We start from the raw sequence: 17,994 nt of genomic DNA on the forward strand, positions 1-17,994 counted from the left end.
ACTATACTTTAGCCACCTCCCAAAAAAGAAATAAAGAAAAGGGGGGAAAAGTGAACGGAAATTATTTTGCTGCTTTTATGTAAAAAGCTATTCGATAGTACCCTAGCCCACTAGGAAATTAGTCTTGCAATGAAATTATACTATTGATTTGTAGCTAGCCTCTGAAGGGAGCTGAGGGAAGCTCCCATTTCCTGAAGTAATGAGAGGCAACAAGCTGACATGCAGGAGTGCTGTTAGTCATGAGCCACAACCCAGACGTGTAATTTATGCCTGCAAATCCTGGGAAAAGGCCTTTCCTTGATGGTGGAGAAACTGTGATTACTTAGAAAATAACGGCCACTGAGGCGACATTTAAAGACTCAACCAATGACCTAGAACAGGAAGTTTTAAAAAAAGGCAAAATTGAAGGAAGCCTATAAGTGATTGCAATGGGAAATTTCTTTTTTTTCCCATGCTGATCATGTTCGATCAAGATTGCCAGGAATACCTAGCCCCTCAGTAGGATCTCTCAGACTCTGGCGGGCAAAGACAACGCCTTTGTGTGACTTGGAGGTAGCTGTGGCACATAATGCTAGTACATTGGGTAGGTGGCTGACAGTGGACTTCAGGATCCATTGGCTTTTCTATCTCCGGTGGATCTCTTATCTCTGTCTTGAGAAATTTAAAAAGTGATTGACACTTACCCACCTGCAGGGAGGGGAAGGCACCTGTTTGCTCTGGCAACCTGGTCTAGGCTGTTAATTATTTGGGATTTGTCAATGGGTAGACTTTGGGAAGTGGAGGGCATGTCCTGCATCTCTCACCTCGCCCCCAGGGTCATTGACAATTTCCAGCATTCCTTTTATGAAGGACCATAGTAAGTCCTGCTTGTAGCCACAGCACGGGTTACCGAAAGCATGTGGATCTTCTTCAATCAGTAATTCAAAGTGTCACCAGGGAACTCAATTTTGAAGTGTTCACTATGGAGATTCTGTCACAAGTCCCCCCTGAGATGATTGCTCTATGAAGTCTAAGGGATATGGCATCCTGGCATCCCTTCAGGTCATTGCCGCTCTACCCTTATGTTATGAGGGACAGGCAAAAGCTACACACCTGATTCTTATTAGCCAGCCCCTTGGTTTCCCATGTAGTCATCATAAGCGTTAGGAAAAACCATGGGAAGAACATGTTTGCATCTTCTGTAAGAATTGGTGCTGAAAAAATAATCATTTCTTATGCTCGAAGGCCCTTGTCAACTCTCCAGTGAGAGGAATTCCTTCCCAAATTTTAGTATCAGGCAGCCATTTGTCTCATGTAATGAGTTAGGGTATGCTGCCTTCTATCAGACAAAGAGGATTCTAAAACTTGAGAACTGTTCTTTTTGGCCTTGGCTACCAGGAAATTTGAAGTTCAATTTACTGTTTAATCATGGTATCCCAGTTGGTCTTGGGCTGCCACCCGAAAGGTCAGGAATTCAAAACCACAAGCTGTTCCTCAGGAGAAAGACAGGGCTCCGCACTCCTGTAAGGAGTCGCTGTCTCAGAAACGCACCGGAGCAGTCTACCCTGCCGTGTAGGGTCACCATGAGTCAGCGGCAACTCGATGGCAGTGAGTTCAGTACACTTCACTCCAAGTCCTCGTGGCGGTGGCGTACTGGGTTATGTGTTGGGCTGCTAACTGTGAGTTTAACAGTTGGACACTACCAGCCGCTCCTCAGGAGAAAGACAGGACTTTGTCTTCCTGGAAAGAGTGACACTTTCAGAAACCCACGGGAGCAGTTCTACCCTGCCCTATAGGGTTGCTTTGAGTCAGAATCAACTCAATGACAGTGCATTTGGGGTTTTTTCCCCTAATGTTTTCCAGTTTATTCAAAGCGATTATAAATCAAACTCATTGCCATCAAGTCCGTTCTGACTCACGTCAACCCTACAGCGCTGGGTAGATCCGTCCCTGTGGGATTCCAAGACTGTAACTCTTTACAGGAGTGGAAAGCCTCCTCTTTCTCATGGACAGCAGCTGGTGATTTTGAACTGCTGGCCTTGGAGTTATCAGTTCAACGTGTAACCACTACACCACCAGGCTCCAACTCGAAGCTATTACAAGTTTGTAAATACACACATACAGAGTGTGCATTACAATTTGGTTCTGTTCATCAACCACTTATTGAGTCTCTAATATGACATCAGGCATGGTCCTAAGGATTAGGTCTAGGAAGTTGAATAAAAGGTAGATCTCGCAGGCTTGTGTTTCAAAACAAAACGAAACTTCTGTCCTAACTGTAGCCTAAACTAAGTTGTAGAGGATTGATTGTCTAGAATAATTCAGAAAACTTTGTTTTCCCCATCATTTTACTCATGCAGACCAAGTTGTAGACATTGGCCAGTTGGTAAATTATCCACATTTCAAACATATTTTAAAGTCTGGTGGGTGGGGATCAGAACAGTAAGCATAAATGAAGACCCAGTACAAGCTAACCAATGTTCTTTCTCTCCAATGAGTCTAAAGTGAACTTGACCCTCCTGTTTCCTTCTGGAATAAGCACAGGACTGTGGTTCTTGAGGTCTTGAGGCCTGAGGAAGTTGGCCAGAGAGCAGAAGCCACATAGCAGGATGACAGCATGTCAAATGGGCAATGAAATAAGGGTGGTGCCGCTTGTTCCGGCAGACCCTTGAAGATAGCCAGCTATCGGTGTTCTTGCACCAGATATCTGGTCCATGGGGCAAACTGTTGGAGGGGCCAGAAACACTCTGTAAGGCTTTCAAGCTTGCATCAGACTCCTGCCAGGCCCTCTGCACAATGGAATCTCCGTGTTTTACAGTTAAAGACTGAACAGAGAGACTGACGGTTGGCTGCTACCCACTGGTTCATTGTGCAACTCAGCTTCAGGAGCCCAATAGTCCAAAGAGTTTATCCTTGCCATAGCTTAAAACAAAACAAAAGAGTGAATTCGCTCATTAAAAGTGATTCACCTAGGGACTTTTGGCAAATAAAAGTGATTTCTCCCACATGCATATCTATTAAAATATCCTTTGAATGTGCTCCTGAAGATGGAGTGGTTATTCAGCTGAGGATCACCAGGAATGTTAATTGTTTAATCATAGCTTCAACACCAAAGTTGCATATGATATAAGATGTTCTTGCAATTAAGCAAACTCAAATTAACTTATATTTATTTGATTTCCAGCATTCCCCAGCTCCACAGAATCTCCACAGCACATATTTAGCGTACTTCTCCTGACTCTCTGAGATGCCTGCATCTCTCATAACTGCCCTCATTTCTTTGGAGTATCCTCGGTGATTTAGCGCATGGTGTGATTTTATTACTTTCTCCAGTGTAAGGATATCATGCACATCAGGAGGCCAGGGTTTCTGGTGGGATCTGGTCTGCTTGTTCCTTTGGCTGGCATTTCTTCTCCTAGTCTCTTAGATGTTGGTTTTACCCCCGATTCTATCCTGAGCCTAATCTTCTCATTCCACGTATTCTTTTCCTGAGTGATTCCATCCATTTCTAGCACTTCGCCTTCTGTCCACCTGCTCTCTGGTCCGTCTCCCAACTTTATATCCAGAGAATGGCACTCAACCATACAACTGAAGCTTAGCTCTCAGAATGGATAGGTATATTTCCTGTGGGCACCAAGAGATTAGGCGACGATAACACGTAGTGGTGAAAAGCATTAGCTCTTCCACATCTGTCTTTCTTGTGAAGGTGCATGTAAGGAGGCAGTCACCCCACTGTTGTGCATGGGGAGAAGGCCTATGACTCCAGGGACAGGAGGACACTTCCCCATCCATTGCCTCTGCAGTTAGATGGCTGGCTCAGTGCCACATCTTGGGTCTGGACAGTGCATCAGGGGCAGTCTTCTGCCCTTCTGAAAGCAGCAACCAGTTGAACTAACATCTTTGGCATGCTGAGTGACTACTACAACTCTCTCCCCTAGATGAAAAACAGAGCTTTCTTCAGAGTTGTTTCCAAGTATTATAAGTATTCTCCGCCCCCTCCCCGCCCCGCCCCCCCCATACCTTTTTTTGTTTAACTATAAAGCTGTGCTTTCTACATTACAAAACTCTGGCAGGAGCGCCATTCTTTGTAAAATAGCCACAGCCTTTGTAACAGGATAGGAGTCCTGGTAGAGCAGTGGTTAAGGGCCCAGCTGCTAACCCAAAGATTGTGTTCGGCTTTTCTCTCGGAATAGAGAAATATCAGTCTGCCTCCATAAAGAGCACAGCCTTGGAAACCCACCGGGGCAGTTTCACTCTGTCCTACAGGCTCCCTGGGAGTCACCATGGACTGCACTGCACTGCAGTGGGCTTGTTGTTTTCTTCCGGGAACAGGAGTTGGGGAAACTGATGTGCTGATTTCCCACAGAATAACTGTATTGCTTCTCATCTGCACATCAGGCCAATATAACTCTGAAAGGATAACTTTATCTTTGTTTACTTAAGCAACAGCTTAAATTCTGGAATAAATTTTTCCAAGTCACTGAAAAGACGCAAGAGGGTGTGAGTCATTGATGATGAGCAATTGCACATGAGTCATCAACACATAAACCCACTTGCCCCCAGCCGATGTAGGCAGATAATTGATCATTTATATGGTTCTTTGATTAAAAGGAAGTACTTAGACTTACTGTAGTCATAAATTAGCTCAAATAGATTTTTTTAATCCTGTGCCTTTTCTAAACTTAATGTCCCCGTGATAGTATGACTAAGCTGATTTTCTTATTCAATGGACTAAGCCTTTTGTGTGATAATAATGGAGTTCCTAGTACTGATACTGTCAAGAACACATACAGGTTGAACCATTCCATCATAATTCCAATGATTAGTAAGTGCACGTCATTCATCACCTTGTAGAACATAACAATTCAGTTCATTGGACAGCAAATAAGTTATTTCACTAATAAAATTCATATGCCACGTAATTTAAAACTTTCTCACAGTGAGTACGTTTAAGGCCAGGCCAGGAAGTACACAAACATGAATCATGCCAGCTCAGTTCAAAGAGGTTCTTTCAATCGCATGTTTTGAAAAATTTTTCCCCTTACAGAGCACCGAGTATACAATTATGTGACAACATGACAATTTTAAAGCACGCTAGATGCTAGTCTACTTAGGGCATCTGTTTGAAGCATTAACATTAGGAAACACAAACCTATTCATTGTCTCTCCTCCCACCCCCATCTTTTTGTTATTTTAGACAAACAAAGGTGATGCACTTGCCAACCGAGTCCAGAACACGCTGGGGAACTATGATGAGATGAAGGATTTGCTAACTAACCATTCCAATCAAAACCATCTAGTGGGAATCCCAAAGAATTCTGTGCCCCAGGCTCCCATCAACAAAAACGAGCCCAGCTTTGTTGCAGAGCAAAAGAATCGAATGATCCCACCTCTGCAGGATAATCCCCACCCCTGTGCACCAATGCCTCCACCTTCTGTCGTCATACTGAATTCCACGCTAATCCATAGCAACAGAAAGTCTAAGCCCGACTGGCCACAAGATAGTCCTAACCCCACCACGGTACCAGCAAACCAGGTCAGTAGCCAGCCAAGTAAGTTGCCAACTTCTAAGCAGGACCAGCCCCAAGCCAGACTGGAAGACTTCTTTGTCTACCCAGCCGAACAGCCCCAGGTGGGAGCAGTTGAAGAGTCAAACCCATCTGCAAAGGAAGACAAGAACCCCCAGTCTAGCGGAGGGGAAGCTTTCAAAGAAATCTTTCAGTCCAACTCACCAGGAGGATCTGAATTTACAGTGCAGGCACCGGGGTCTCCCCTAGTTGCCTCATCTTTATTAGCTCCCAGCAGTGGCCTTTTAGTTCAAAACTTCCCTCCAGGGCTTTACTGCAAACCAAGTCTGGGGCAGCAAAAGCCAACGGCATATGTGAGACCTATGGATGGCCAGGACCAGGCACCTGACATCTCGCCAACACTGAAGCCTTCCTTTGAATTCGAGAACAGCTTTGGAAATCTGTCATTTGGATCACTCTTGGATGGGAAACCCAGTGCAGCCAGTGCAAAGACTAAACTCCCAAAGTTCACAATTCTTCAATCTAGTGAAGTAAGTAATGTTTAAAGTTTGTTATGCTGCTTTTTTGGTTTAATAAGTTCATTGATTTACCTTCTCTAACCAAGTATTCACAAGCAACCTATTTACTTTAATGGGTCATATATGAGACTCTTCAAGGCCAGGGTCTGAATATCTGTTCGTCGTCACTGTGACATGACTGGTTGACACTCAACAAGGACAGTTAAATCTCATTGAGGTGGAATGACCAAAGACAAGGTCAATCTATGGGAATGACAATGGAAGTCTAAAAATGGTTTTGGAAAATGCATTTGTCGTAATTTGATATACTATTTTAGATTGTTATCTGTGCTAAGTAATTTGAGGTTCATGAAAAGATAGAGTCATTGTAAGCCTTTATTAGCCAGTGCCGTATCTCAACCGTAAAACACAGATGCTCCTTAAAGGTTAAGAACACACGTGTGATATGCTGCAACCAGAAGTGGAAGACATTCTTTAAGAATCTTGAGTACTTAGAGTGCAATCCTTTGGCGAGATCTTAGGCTATCTTTTGTTGTCCTCAATCTTCCTGTCCTTCACCTTCTTTCAAACATACCTATACAGCCCTCTTATACTATTCAGACCCCTTCTGCCAAATGACAGGCATTTTGATCAACCGACATTCTATTGGGCTTACAATGACTGAAAGTCCTACTTGCTTCAGGAACCAAGGCCACAGGTGAGAGAACCCTGGAGGGACCGAAATCTCGCCCAAAGGAATGAATTCCTTAATGATTGGATTCCTGTCCTGGTAGCCCCTGGTCGGCGGGGTGGAGAGGAGGAGGGGGATATATATGGGGCAGCCCCTCAGATAGCGTCACGTAATTGGCTGCCTCCTGCATCTCAAGGGCTTGATTAGAAGAAACCATCACCTTTAGATTGGATTCCTGTAAATCCCTTGACTAAAGTCATGGCAAGATGGAGGACGAAAGTAGGTTGAAGTGAAATTCATGCTCCATGGACGTTTATATTGTTGCAAGTACCAGCTGAGAGGTGTCCAAAGTTGAGAAAGGCTTTTCCTTTATTCAGAGGACTCTGGGCCCCCAGAGGAAGGGTTGTATTTTCTGAACATATATTTTCAATTTTGTTTCCTCTCGAAGGCCATTTTGCTTTTTGTACCATTATCCATCCACTCTTGTCAAGTTTCCTTCCCAAGGTCCCCTCTAGTCTGTCTGCCCCAAAGGGAAGGGCTGATTGATCACCCTCCCTTGAAATTCCTCATTGGTCACCCTCCCTCGAATGCCCACCCCTCTTTCTCAACCATCCTCCATACACCCTGACCTAATAGGCCAAATGGACCATGTCACTCCCTGCGTTTAAGTCTTGATCGCTTTTGCTTTGCTTCCAGGGGAAAAGGCCAATGGTTTTCTTAGTCCAGCCTAGGAGGCTCTTCCCTCTCTAATCCCATCATCTCTCTCTGGCTTCACGTTTCACCCCTTCTTCATACCCAGACTCAATGCGAGCCACATGCTTTCCCCCCATGCCCTGCTGATCACACTTCCTGGCTTTTATGTTGGCCGCTCCCTCAGAGTCTGCAGTCTTTCCATGGCCCTCCCTTATCTCACTTGTCTTCAAGTCTGCTCAACTGTCACAATCTCTGGAAACCTGACTGACTCCTTTAGGCTTAATTGCCCTGGGGCTCTTCTAGCACTTTGAATCACCTTGACTGGCACCTATTTTGTCCTATTGTAGTTATTCAGTTACATGTCTGATTTCTAAGCCAGACTGTGTACTCCTTGAGGGCAAGGGTCATGCCTTATTCTTCTCTGTATCCCAAAGGGGTTAGCAAATCGCCTGACCCATAATAGATGCTCAATAAATATTTGTTGAATGACTTTCAAAAATGGTGAGTTGATATTTTTAATCACGGTGTTAATCAAATAATGTGAGCAGCAGTAAGTGACTGATAGAAAAATCCATCCTCAATTTTCTTTGTCTGCTTGTATTCTGTCTGCCTGAATACTGCACAGTCATTGAGAATTCCTTGATTCCACTGAGTGACTTAATACTTAAAAAACAAGAGGTCTGCTGTCAAGGAGGAGGACTCTGTCCTGGGCGGCTGGGATGCCATTCTTGTCCCTTCTCTTTTCTTGGGAGCAGCTGTCGTTCTCACTCAAGACAGCACAGCAATTGGCACTGGTGCACAAAGCCATCTGCTAGCTATTGAGATAAAAAGCGAGGCCCCAATGAGAACCCCTCCCTCATCATGCTCTCACAAAATGGCTGACCCGTATTCAGAAATTACCTCATGCGTTCCCTTGGTACTCCAGCACAGTGCTGAGAGGTGCATTTTTAGATGGTCTGAACTGTCATCAACGCTGGACATGATTAAGGAGCAGCTCAGGTGAGTCCAGCCTTTGGTGACCATGTGAAATAGACATTGGTGACCCCTTGGATGAAAAATATGATCAGTTGTAACAAAGGAGGATAGGACATAAGAAAAGAGTGTTGATCTTACCATGTAGGTCTCAAGGAAGAACTTTAAAGAGTTAGAGGAAAGCCCTGGTTCCTGAAATCAGGGGTCTATGTAGGCGTCAAGATTAGTGTGGCAACCAAAAAGAGGAAGCAAGAGAAGGAGAGGTAGCCCAACAGAGAGCCTATGAGGGAGTCAATGAACACGCTGACTTCAATAAAAACAGGGTGCAATACGATGGAGATGATAACCGAATGGCGTTTTCATAGGTACAACTCTGAACAAATTTGCTCAGTCACCCTATTAAATCCTGATGCACCTTTCAAAAGCAATTTACATTAGAATTCAATAGTGGTTTCTGGTGCCACCAGTTCCAGGCACTGGGTTCTGGGTTCTTTGGTGACGGAGCCATCTTTTGTGAGGGGGAGCAGTGGCTTTGAATTAGTATCAAGCAGCTTCTCAGTGGAGCAGTCACAGTATTGCTGTAAGCTTCCCCAGTTCTTTCCTTGACTCTGGTGACAGAGGCTGAAAATGAGGTAGTGAAGTGTATCTCTGGCAGTGGCTGAGAAATGACTGGGGACCAGACAGCATTCTAAGATATGCAACTAGGCACATCCATATATACAAACAGGTATGTATATGTATGCACAAGCCATCATTAAAAGGTGGTATGTTGGATGCCTATGCACTCGTGTTTATTTATGTGTGTACACACGTATGTCTAGTGAATGAATTTCACTTGTTTCTTATCCCTGGGACATATCCTGGCTCCTTAGCATTTCTCAAAGGAGATTTCAAGTCTAGCCAACTTCATTTCAAGAGACTGAAAACAGTGAAAGACCTATTTCTATCAGTGGAATCAGAAAGGGATGTGTTACTGCATGTACCTTTAGATAAGGTCACATGCAGGGTGGTACACGGATGCCTTTGTTTATTCACCCCTTTCAGGTACAAATCTGCTGGTGTAGATGGCCATACATTTAGGCACTGTGATTAGAATTGTTTGGTGAGTAAATCACCACATGTAAATGGAAGAATCAATGTCATGTATTAAGTGTCTCCATCCCAAGTCAATAAGCTTTTAAAAGAACAAGGCTAATGTGCAGTGTGTCATTGCCGTAAAAGGGCCATTTGCTTTCGAGGCTGCTTTTGACTGCCACCTATGGCTATCAGAGGCTTCCAGGGACTCTACCCTAGGAGCCCCCTGGAACAGTGTAATGGAACCCCACGTGAATGATGGGATGTGGCTTTCACTTATTTTAGTGGCTAGCTTTATCAACCAGCTGAAAAATTATTGCTCACATTTGTGACGGTGCCAGTTTTGTTTTATATCCTATGCCATGAACACTGTGGGTATAATTAGCTTTGTTTATTATGAGATGGATCGGAAGCTCAGGTCCCATGTGCAAGCAGTGCAGAGAATGCTGGGACCTCTCCATTTCTGTTCTGGATATGCTGTGTGAAATGGACGGCCAGCCAGCTTCTGTGCGCAACCCTAACAAAGCATTTCCCACTTACTGTGCATCATGACTTTAACTATGTATCCAGGGCCCTTTAAATGGAAATAAAATAGCAACAGTCATTAAGACTTTTAGTGGCCCGATTCCAACCCCACCAAAATGAATGGAGATCCCCTCTGGGATTCCTCACCTTTCCAGAAGAGCCTTCCTGACTCTGTGGGTCTAGAAAGAGTTAAACTTCAGCCAGTCCATCACCTGGCGTAACATATGCCTTTTCATGAACTGTGTAGGATTCTGTTCATTTTCCATGCTGTGCCTTACTTCTTTCTCTGAATTGTAATGCTAACCTTAGCTAAAGGAAGGGGCCCAGGAGGAGCGTCAGGAATGCAGGGGCAAAGGTGGCATTGGTGGAAATGCTAAGAGAGGGTTGAATGAAGGTGAGCAGAGTTCTATGAGGAACCTGGTGGTGTAGAGGGTTAAGCATTGGACTGCTAGCCCAAGTTCTCCAGTTTGAAACCACTAGCCATTCCATGGGAGAAAGATGAGGCTCTCTGCTCCCATAAAGAGTTCGTCTTGGAAACCCACAGGGGCAGATCCACTCTGTCCTATAGGGTCACTAAGAGTCGCCCTGGACAGGAAGGCGATGACAGTGGCATAGGCCAATGATTTGGGTAAGTGTTTTGGAGAGGGGAGATAGAGCACGCCTCGTAATATTTTTGTTGTTAGATGCGATCTAGTCAGCTATGACGCAGTGACACGGCCCGATGTACAAGAGAATGAAAGGGTTCCCCAGCCCTGTGCCATCTTCACACTAGTATTCTTTGAAAGGAGCCAATGGACCCCTAGAGGAATCTGTACAAAATTTTACGAAGACTTGAAATAGAAGGTGATCTTGACCTTCAGGGCTGGGTGGGGTTACTAACGTTTGAGGTGGACTGGAGGGCCGTTTATATGAATGGAGAGAATGGCAGGAGCAAAGAAAGGGAGCCAATAAAGCCAGTAGATTCGGAGGAGATGTTGGTTGGTCTGTAGCTAAGAGTTTGTAGAACTAAAGGGAGATAGAAACTCAAGTGCTTTGGGGAAATGGGGGCTAGAGTGTCACATGTCTTGAACATTTAGGCCATGGGGTAGCTACAGTGTGATGCTGGACTACTAACCTCACTTTTCCCCTGGGCTTTCTGGACCACCTAAGAACTCTTCCTGAGACACTTGCTGATTCAAGTAGCAGTTTCTGAGCTCCTGGATTTGTTCTTATAAAAAAACACCTTGGGGTTTTGCCCGGGAGACATCAGCTCTTTCCTCAGCACGCTTTCTCAAGGGTCTTTGTAAAGCAGTGCTGGATGGGTATCCAAAGTCATGCTGTTCTTCCCTGGAAGGCCCTGACCTTTATTACCATCCGTCTCTGTCAATCTTCTCGTTGGCTAATGCCTCACTATCCAGCGTCTGACTAGATCTCACCTTGGGGTTAGTAAAAAGATATCAAGTGCCTGGCTTGATTTTTGCTACACTTGATCTTAAGCCAAAAGGCCGAGAAGCGATTGTGGCTTGATTGTTAAAGCTTATATTTTTCTTCTTTAGTTCTTTAAATGTTATATTTTCTCAAGTGTTCCATACATATTTTTTTCTTTTCTAAGGCTGTAGGCAAGCGATTCCAATCACCAGAATCCTATAGAGTGTTAGACATGACAACAGTCCATTGTTAGAAATGTAACAGAGAGTTTGTTTTTTCTGAGTGTGTGTGGTTTGGAGTTCTGTGCTCTTAAAACCCTTGTAAAGTTTTTTGGGGTTGGATAGCAGTCAAACTATTGACTTATTATGATTATTTGAATTGTTTCTTTTGATAGAGATTTCGAGATTACAGATTTTGACCATGGTTTTTAATAACCCTACAACTTAAAATACCACCTTTTATTAATAAGTTGATCGATTGGTTGTGGTACAGCCAAAAGTAAACCTTTAGGAAGGAGTGTGTTACATGAGGGAATTTTCAAAGGATCATAATTCAATGGAATTGAAAGAAAATGTTTTTTCCCCATTAAGTTCTTGAAGCTTTCTTGCATTGCAAAGCAGCCGGTACACAGAGCTCTGAGATATGGCTTCTATTTCTGGCCTAGCCTTGCCTTTTGAACTTGAGGCAGGAATTTTCCTCGGCAGACTTTTTCTCAGAGTCTCTGTGTGCACAGCTAACTTGTTTGGACATTCACCTGAAGGTAGGCAGCTCAAGTCTGCACAGAGCCACCTTCGAAGGATGGCTTGATGACACACTCAGAGACACCATAAGATGGGGTCGACAGGGCAGGTGGTGGTGACAGGCTTCTTCTCACAGGAAGAGAGGAGAGATCAGGTGAGCTCATTGGTGAGGTTCCTTTCAGGTCTAAATTTCTGAGGGTGGGGATTCTCCTGTGGAGTTTAACCCAAGCCCTACTCAAACACCACTGACTCGCACACAGTTTAGGAATTGTGAAGCCTAGGTAAAGATGCACCCTAGAATAAGATCTCTCTAAAATCGAATACCAGTTCAGCCTGGGGTATTAGTATATTTAAACTTCTCCTTCTTTTCAAAATATGACAGCTATATGCTGCATTTCACTAGCAAGTTCCAAGCAGGGGATTCAGGAAACAGCTTCCTAATCTGTTTGTCGCCACCCAAAAAAATAGAAAAAGAGGGAGGACTAGTATTTTCCCATTCCTTTTGGAAAATCTTGTGACAGAGTCAGTGGGCAGTAAAGGGATCGGTTTCTTTTTTTAATCTGTGTGCATTCCCAATCACCCTGTTATCACTGATGTGTCAATCGGCTTAGTGTCTTCCGAGTCAGTCATCAGAAGAGAGAAAGAAAGAGGATGGCTCTCAGTATGCATTAAGAGTAAGAAAAATTGACAAGTATCTAACCACCTCGAATCAACTCAAATGGTAAATGCAAGGGGCCTTAGAGAGGACTTCTAAATCTCTTTTGGGTGTTGTAAAGTGGTTTGGTTATTATTTTTTACGTAATTTATGTGAAGCCAAACTTTTTAATGATCCATCTTTTATGCCATGCACAAAGATTACCAGAGAGACTTTAAAATACTTAAAAAAAATACTTTTTACAAAGTGCTTTCATCCACAATATCTTCTGTTTTTCTTTTGGGTCCCTTATATGGTCTGGGGCTTTCCATCATTTCCTTTTTATAGATGCAGAAGCTTCATCTTCCAGTGGCAAGGCTTCCCCTTCCTCCAAGTCCCACAGCCAGGAAGTGGCTGTGTTGGAACTAAAACCCAGGTCCTCAGTGCCAGTCTCCCGATGGCCCTCTGAACATGGTGTGATACTGTTATATGTATGGGTTAATTTTCAAAGTCACTTCTCAGCTGGCACCTAAGGGACAAGAGAATAATGAGCGGAATCTAACTTAAGTTGGAATTCCCTGGCTGGGTTCATATTTCAAAAGTCTGGGGCCAAACATACCAAATGCGCAATTTTTCTTGTGGTCTTACAGGTTACAGTCATGTGTTTTTCATTTACAAATCTGGTGAGAAGTCGTGCTTTTGCAATATTCCGAAATGAGTAACATGTGCCACAACTTGTGAGCAGACCTTGTCTTCAAGGTTCATGGCATTGCTGCGTTTTTGTCTTTGGTGGCATGGCTCTGGTGGAGGGCTCGGACGGCCCAATTACAACCGGAAAGGAGAAGCCTGGGGAGAAGGAAAACCCTCAGGAGAAGCCTGAGATGGGAAGCAAAGACCTCAAGAAAAAGGGGACATGGAAGAAATTGCGATAGGACGAGCATGAGTTTGGGTAGATGACGTCACCCTCAGAAACAAGTGGGTAAGCGCCATTGATGAGCAAGAAGAGGAGGAGCGAGCGGCTTTGTTGTTATAGGCTTTGTAGTCATAGGTGCGAAATGAGTGAGTCATCTTGTCTTCAGCAAAACTTGGCTGCTGAATGAATTTGTAGAAGATTTTTGAAAAGTTGCTAAGACCCCGGGGGTTCAAGGTTTGTTTGTCTCGATCAGGTCTTCCCTCAGGAAGTATCAAACACTGAGTGGCTGAAGACACAAGACAGTATTTACTCTCTCAGAGTTCCGGCAGCCAGAAATCTGAACTGAAGAGGCTTCCAGGATGGTGATCCTGTGAAAGCCCCAGGGAAGGATCATTTTCAGGCTTCTCCTTTTGTTTCCAGGGTAACCCGGCAAGCCTTGGATTGCAGCTGCACCCTTACAATACCAGCCTTCCTCTTCACACAAGCACCTCCCCTGTCTGCTCTGGGTCTTCTCTTGGCCTTTGTATAAGGGCCCCAGGCAATGGATTAAAATCTTCCTCAATCCAGTAGGACCTCATCTCAAATCAATTACACCTACAAAGCCCTTATTTCCAAAAGAAGGTCATGAGCTGAGAGGTTCTTGGTAGACATGACTTTGGTTGGAACCCAATTCAATCCCCAACAGGAGTTGTCATACTTCACGCTTCCCTGCCAGGGCATGGAGGGAGACCAGGTTGCATCTCATTATGAAAGCCCACAGTGGTCCCTTAGGAGATCAATTTCCCCACCTTACAACTGACTTCTGGTTTCGTCAGCAGTCGTTTGAGCTAAATTATTTTGAAGGGCTTCAACATGACTGTGACAATGCTCAGGGTGATTGCTTTGAGCAAACATTAAATATGGTTGTGTAAAACTGAATTCAAAGAATCTTTTAGTATAGTATGCATCAATACTCCTTCTAATTAAATAGTACAGAAAATTGGAATTTGATCCTGGACTGGGGCAGAGGTGTGTGTTTTCTATGCAGCCAGTGTGCTCTTCTTTACTGGCCATGTGGGCTCTGTTGCAAATCCTCAACTCTGCCCTTAGAGCGTGGAATCCCTGTAGACAATTTGTAAATGAGCAGGGGTGGCTTCATGCCAATAAAACTATATTTGTGGATATAGAACCTTGTAGTTCACATATTTTCAGGTGTCATGAAGTACTATTCTTTTGATGTCTGCCAAAGATTTTGAAATGCGCGCCCCGATTTTTGCTTGCAAATTGTACAAAGTCAGGCAGTAGGCTGGAGTTGGCAGACAACTAGACTAAACTTCAGACAGCAAAAACCGAGCTGACTTTGAGTACCAGAGCATAAGGTCAGCCCTGCAGCTTTTGTGGAGAGCAGAACTCCAGAGGCAGGCAGGATGTCTGTTGTCGAGATGAGCTAGTCGATGGAGTAGAGTGGATGTAATGCTTTGTATTGGAATTGGACTGTTACACATTGGCCTACTAACTATAAGATCAACAGTTCCAAACCATCAGCTCCGCTGGAGAAAGAGGAGTCTTTCTACTCCGGAGAATATTTACAATCTCAGAAACCCATTGAAGCAGCTCTGTTCTGTCCTAATAGGGTGGTAATGCGTCGGAAAACGTGTCAATCGCAGTGGAGTTACAATAAATCACATTCCCTGTTCAGAAAGATCTTTATCCTAAGCAACTCGTGGAGTGAAGTTCATTTGTCCTCTGATTTCTTAAATTGGAGTGGAGGGGGGGGAAAACAACCATTGTAGGCCCAGGTTCAGCTCAGAAGCAAAAGAGGCAAGGAGCCGGTTTTAGGGCGAATTCCTAAAATGAAGCCAACCTGTGGTTCTACTCTAGGGAGAAGAAGGAGCCCGGCCACATCCAAACTGGGCACCAGAATCCCTACCAGATCTGAGAGGATGGCTGTGTTTGTTTGTTTGATCCGAGTATAGGCAAGTAGGAATGTCTAAGATTCCAGGAACAGCAAGGCCTCTGGCCTAACCTGAGAGTTTAGTTAAATAAGGTGAAAGGGCTGAAGGTGTGGGGCAGACCTTATACGATTTCCATACATGATATACATGGGTGTGTGTACATGTAAGTATATCCATGTGTGGTCCAGATGGGCATGAGCCTCTTTAGTTGCTTTAAGAAATCCACTGGACTTCTGGGCGGAGAAGGTGAGTGATTGATGACTTCCTTGGTGCTTCATGAAGTTTTTGCCCACTTCCAGGGCAACACTGAGGTTCTGAGGGGACGAGTGGGAGGAAATATCTACTTCATTTTGACTTAAGGAGGAGAGAAGGAGCTAAGGCTCCAAGGAATGAACATGCACCGTCTTGTAGCCAAAAGGAGGCTGGATCTTAGTCAGGTGAAGTGCACAGTATAAAGCATTGGATGTTGGAGGGGTTTCAAGAGCCATGCTTCCTGTGATATAAAGATGCCATGCTAGTTAACTGCTTCAAAGGAACGTTATAGAAAAACATTATAATTGTGATGCAATTTCATTTAAAAGGCTGGTCTTTTGAGAAGGAACCACCATCTAGAGCAGCGATTCTCAACCTTCCTAATGCCACAATCCTTTACTTCAGTTCCTCATGTTGTGACCCCCAATCATAAAATTATTTTCATTGCTACTGCATAACTGTAATTTTGCTACTGCTATGAATCTGGTGACCCCTGTGAAAGGGTCATTCGATCCCCAAATGAGTCATGACCACCAAGTTGAGAACCACTGATCTAGACTGTATCAGGGGTTACCATTTTCAGAGAATACCATGTATATGATGATTCCAGGAGTTGATCTTAAGGAGATGGTTTTTGTTTAGGAGCAAATCCATTCTTTGACCTTGCTCAGCCTGTTAGATTCTCCTCTTCATCTGTATCATAGGTTCCCAAATTTATTTGGCTTACCACCCTCTTTTCAGAAGAAAAAAAAAACACTTCTCAGCTTCCCCCTGGCAATAGAAAACATCTGTACTATAGCCCATAATCCAGAATAAAGTATAGGTATCTGCTTTTGAAGCTCCCCTGCGTCATTCCAGCACTCACTGCCTCCCAGCAGGCAGTATCACCCGCTTGGGAAACACTTGTCTAAATCATGATGCAAGCTAATTGGGGAGAGGGTGAGAAGGGGCTGTTTTTTTGGTAAGACATCTAGAAACGCCCTCCTCAGGTACTTGCTAGAGGTGTAGATCCCGAGAGGAGTCTTATTCCTTATACTTTCCTGTGTAGTGATGAACGTGTCCCTCGGCAGGCCTATTCTACTAACGCAAAGAAGTGTGGTCTTCAGGTCCTTGGTAAGATGGGCAGTTCTAACTCTCTTCCTAGGCACAATGGACAGGACACAAAGGGCCTAGCCCAGTCAGCCGAAACCAAAATCCACCTATTGTGAAGCATGTGATCTTGTTGAAAACTAGAAGACACCTTTTAGCCCAAGGACAAATGTAAAATAATAATTACTAGTGGGAAATTTTGAGTTGTGCACATTGAAGCTGGTACTATGATAGGTGATTATCCCAAATCTGAAACTTCATGGTACGTTTTATTGGAAAGATCTCTTAGACGAGAGTAGCCAGCAATGCCTACCTATAATTTTATCTTCATTGCACCTAAAGGTTCATTCGCCCAGCAATGCCTATCTATAATTTCATCTTCATTTCACCTAAGTGGTTATTTCATTGAGCACTCATTAGGCTATGCCAGTCACTTATAGTTGCGATGCTAGAAAACAGAACACTAAGATGATGAAACTCTATTGTCTGCTATCTAGTAGCTTACGGTGGAATGTATGGGCAACAACAACAAAAGATAGAAAAATTACAATGAACTACAACAGAAAGGTGTTCAGTGTTCTGTGGGAGCAAAGAGAGAATCTGGGAGGCGTTTGGGAAAGCTTCTTCAAGGAGGTAACTTTTGCGTTGGCCCTTGGAGCGTGATTGGATGTGTTCGAAGTAAAGAAGTGGGAGCATGGGCTTCTCCAGAAATGGAAGCCCATGTCGAGTTATAAATGGGATTGACGAGTCTTGGGATGTTTGATATCCCAGCTGTGTGGGGGTCGTTAGGAAGATGCCACTCTTGGTATCATCCTTAGGTGATGGAAAGTAGTGGCTAGAAGAGACATAGCAGGGGATTCTTTAGAAGAGCCATGTTGGAAGAGAGATTGGCAGAGAAATGGTAAATTGGCAGGCATTATAGGCTGGTGATATTGGAGCAGAAAGATCACTGAGAAAACTGTGCAAAAGACATAATAGCATTTTGAACAAGGGCTATTTATAAGATACAGTTTTAAGGTTCATTCAGTAGAACTCATTGATCATTAGATGGGCCATGAACAGAAGG

The 17,994-nt window shown here is 44.0% G+C and overlaps 1 protein-coding gene across 8 annotated transcripts in view; it reads left to right on the top strand.

The window, feature by feature from the left end:
• AFF2 (ALF transcription elongation factor 2) overlaps window positions 1-17,994 on the top strand; it is a 599,454-nt gene that overhangs the window by 177,171 nt on the left and 404,289 nt on the right. For 4 of the 8 annotated variants that reach the window (XM_075539353.1, XM_075539355.1, XM_075539354.1 and 1 more), the window contains exon 3: window positions 5,177-6,037. The exons of the other annotated variants lie outside the window; for them this stretch is intronic. In XM_075539353.1, the coding sequence (XP_075395468.1) occupies window positions 5,177-6,037 (861 nt within the window). The remainder of the gene's footprint in view (window positions 1-5,176; window positions 6,038-17,994) is intronic. 8 annotated transcript variants of the gene reach the window in all.

The sequence above is a fragment of the Tenrec ecaudatus genome, chromosome X (genome assembly GCF_050624435.1).
Source record: "Tenrec ecaudatus isolate mTenEca1 chromosome X, mTenEca1.hap1, whole genome shotgun sequence".
NCBI lineage: Eukaryota > Metazoa > Chordata > Mammalia > Afrosoricida > Tenrecidae > Tenrec > Tenrec ecaudatus.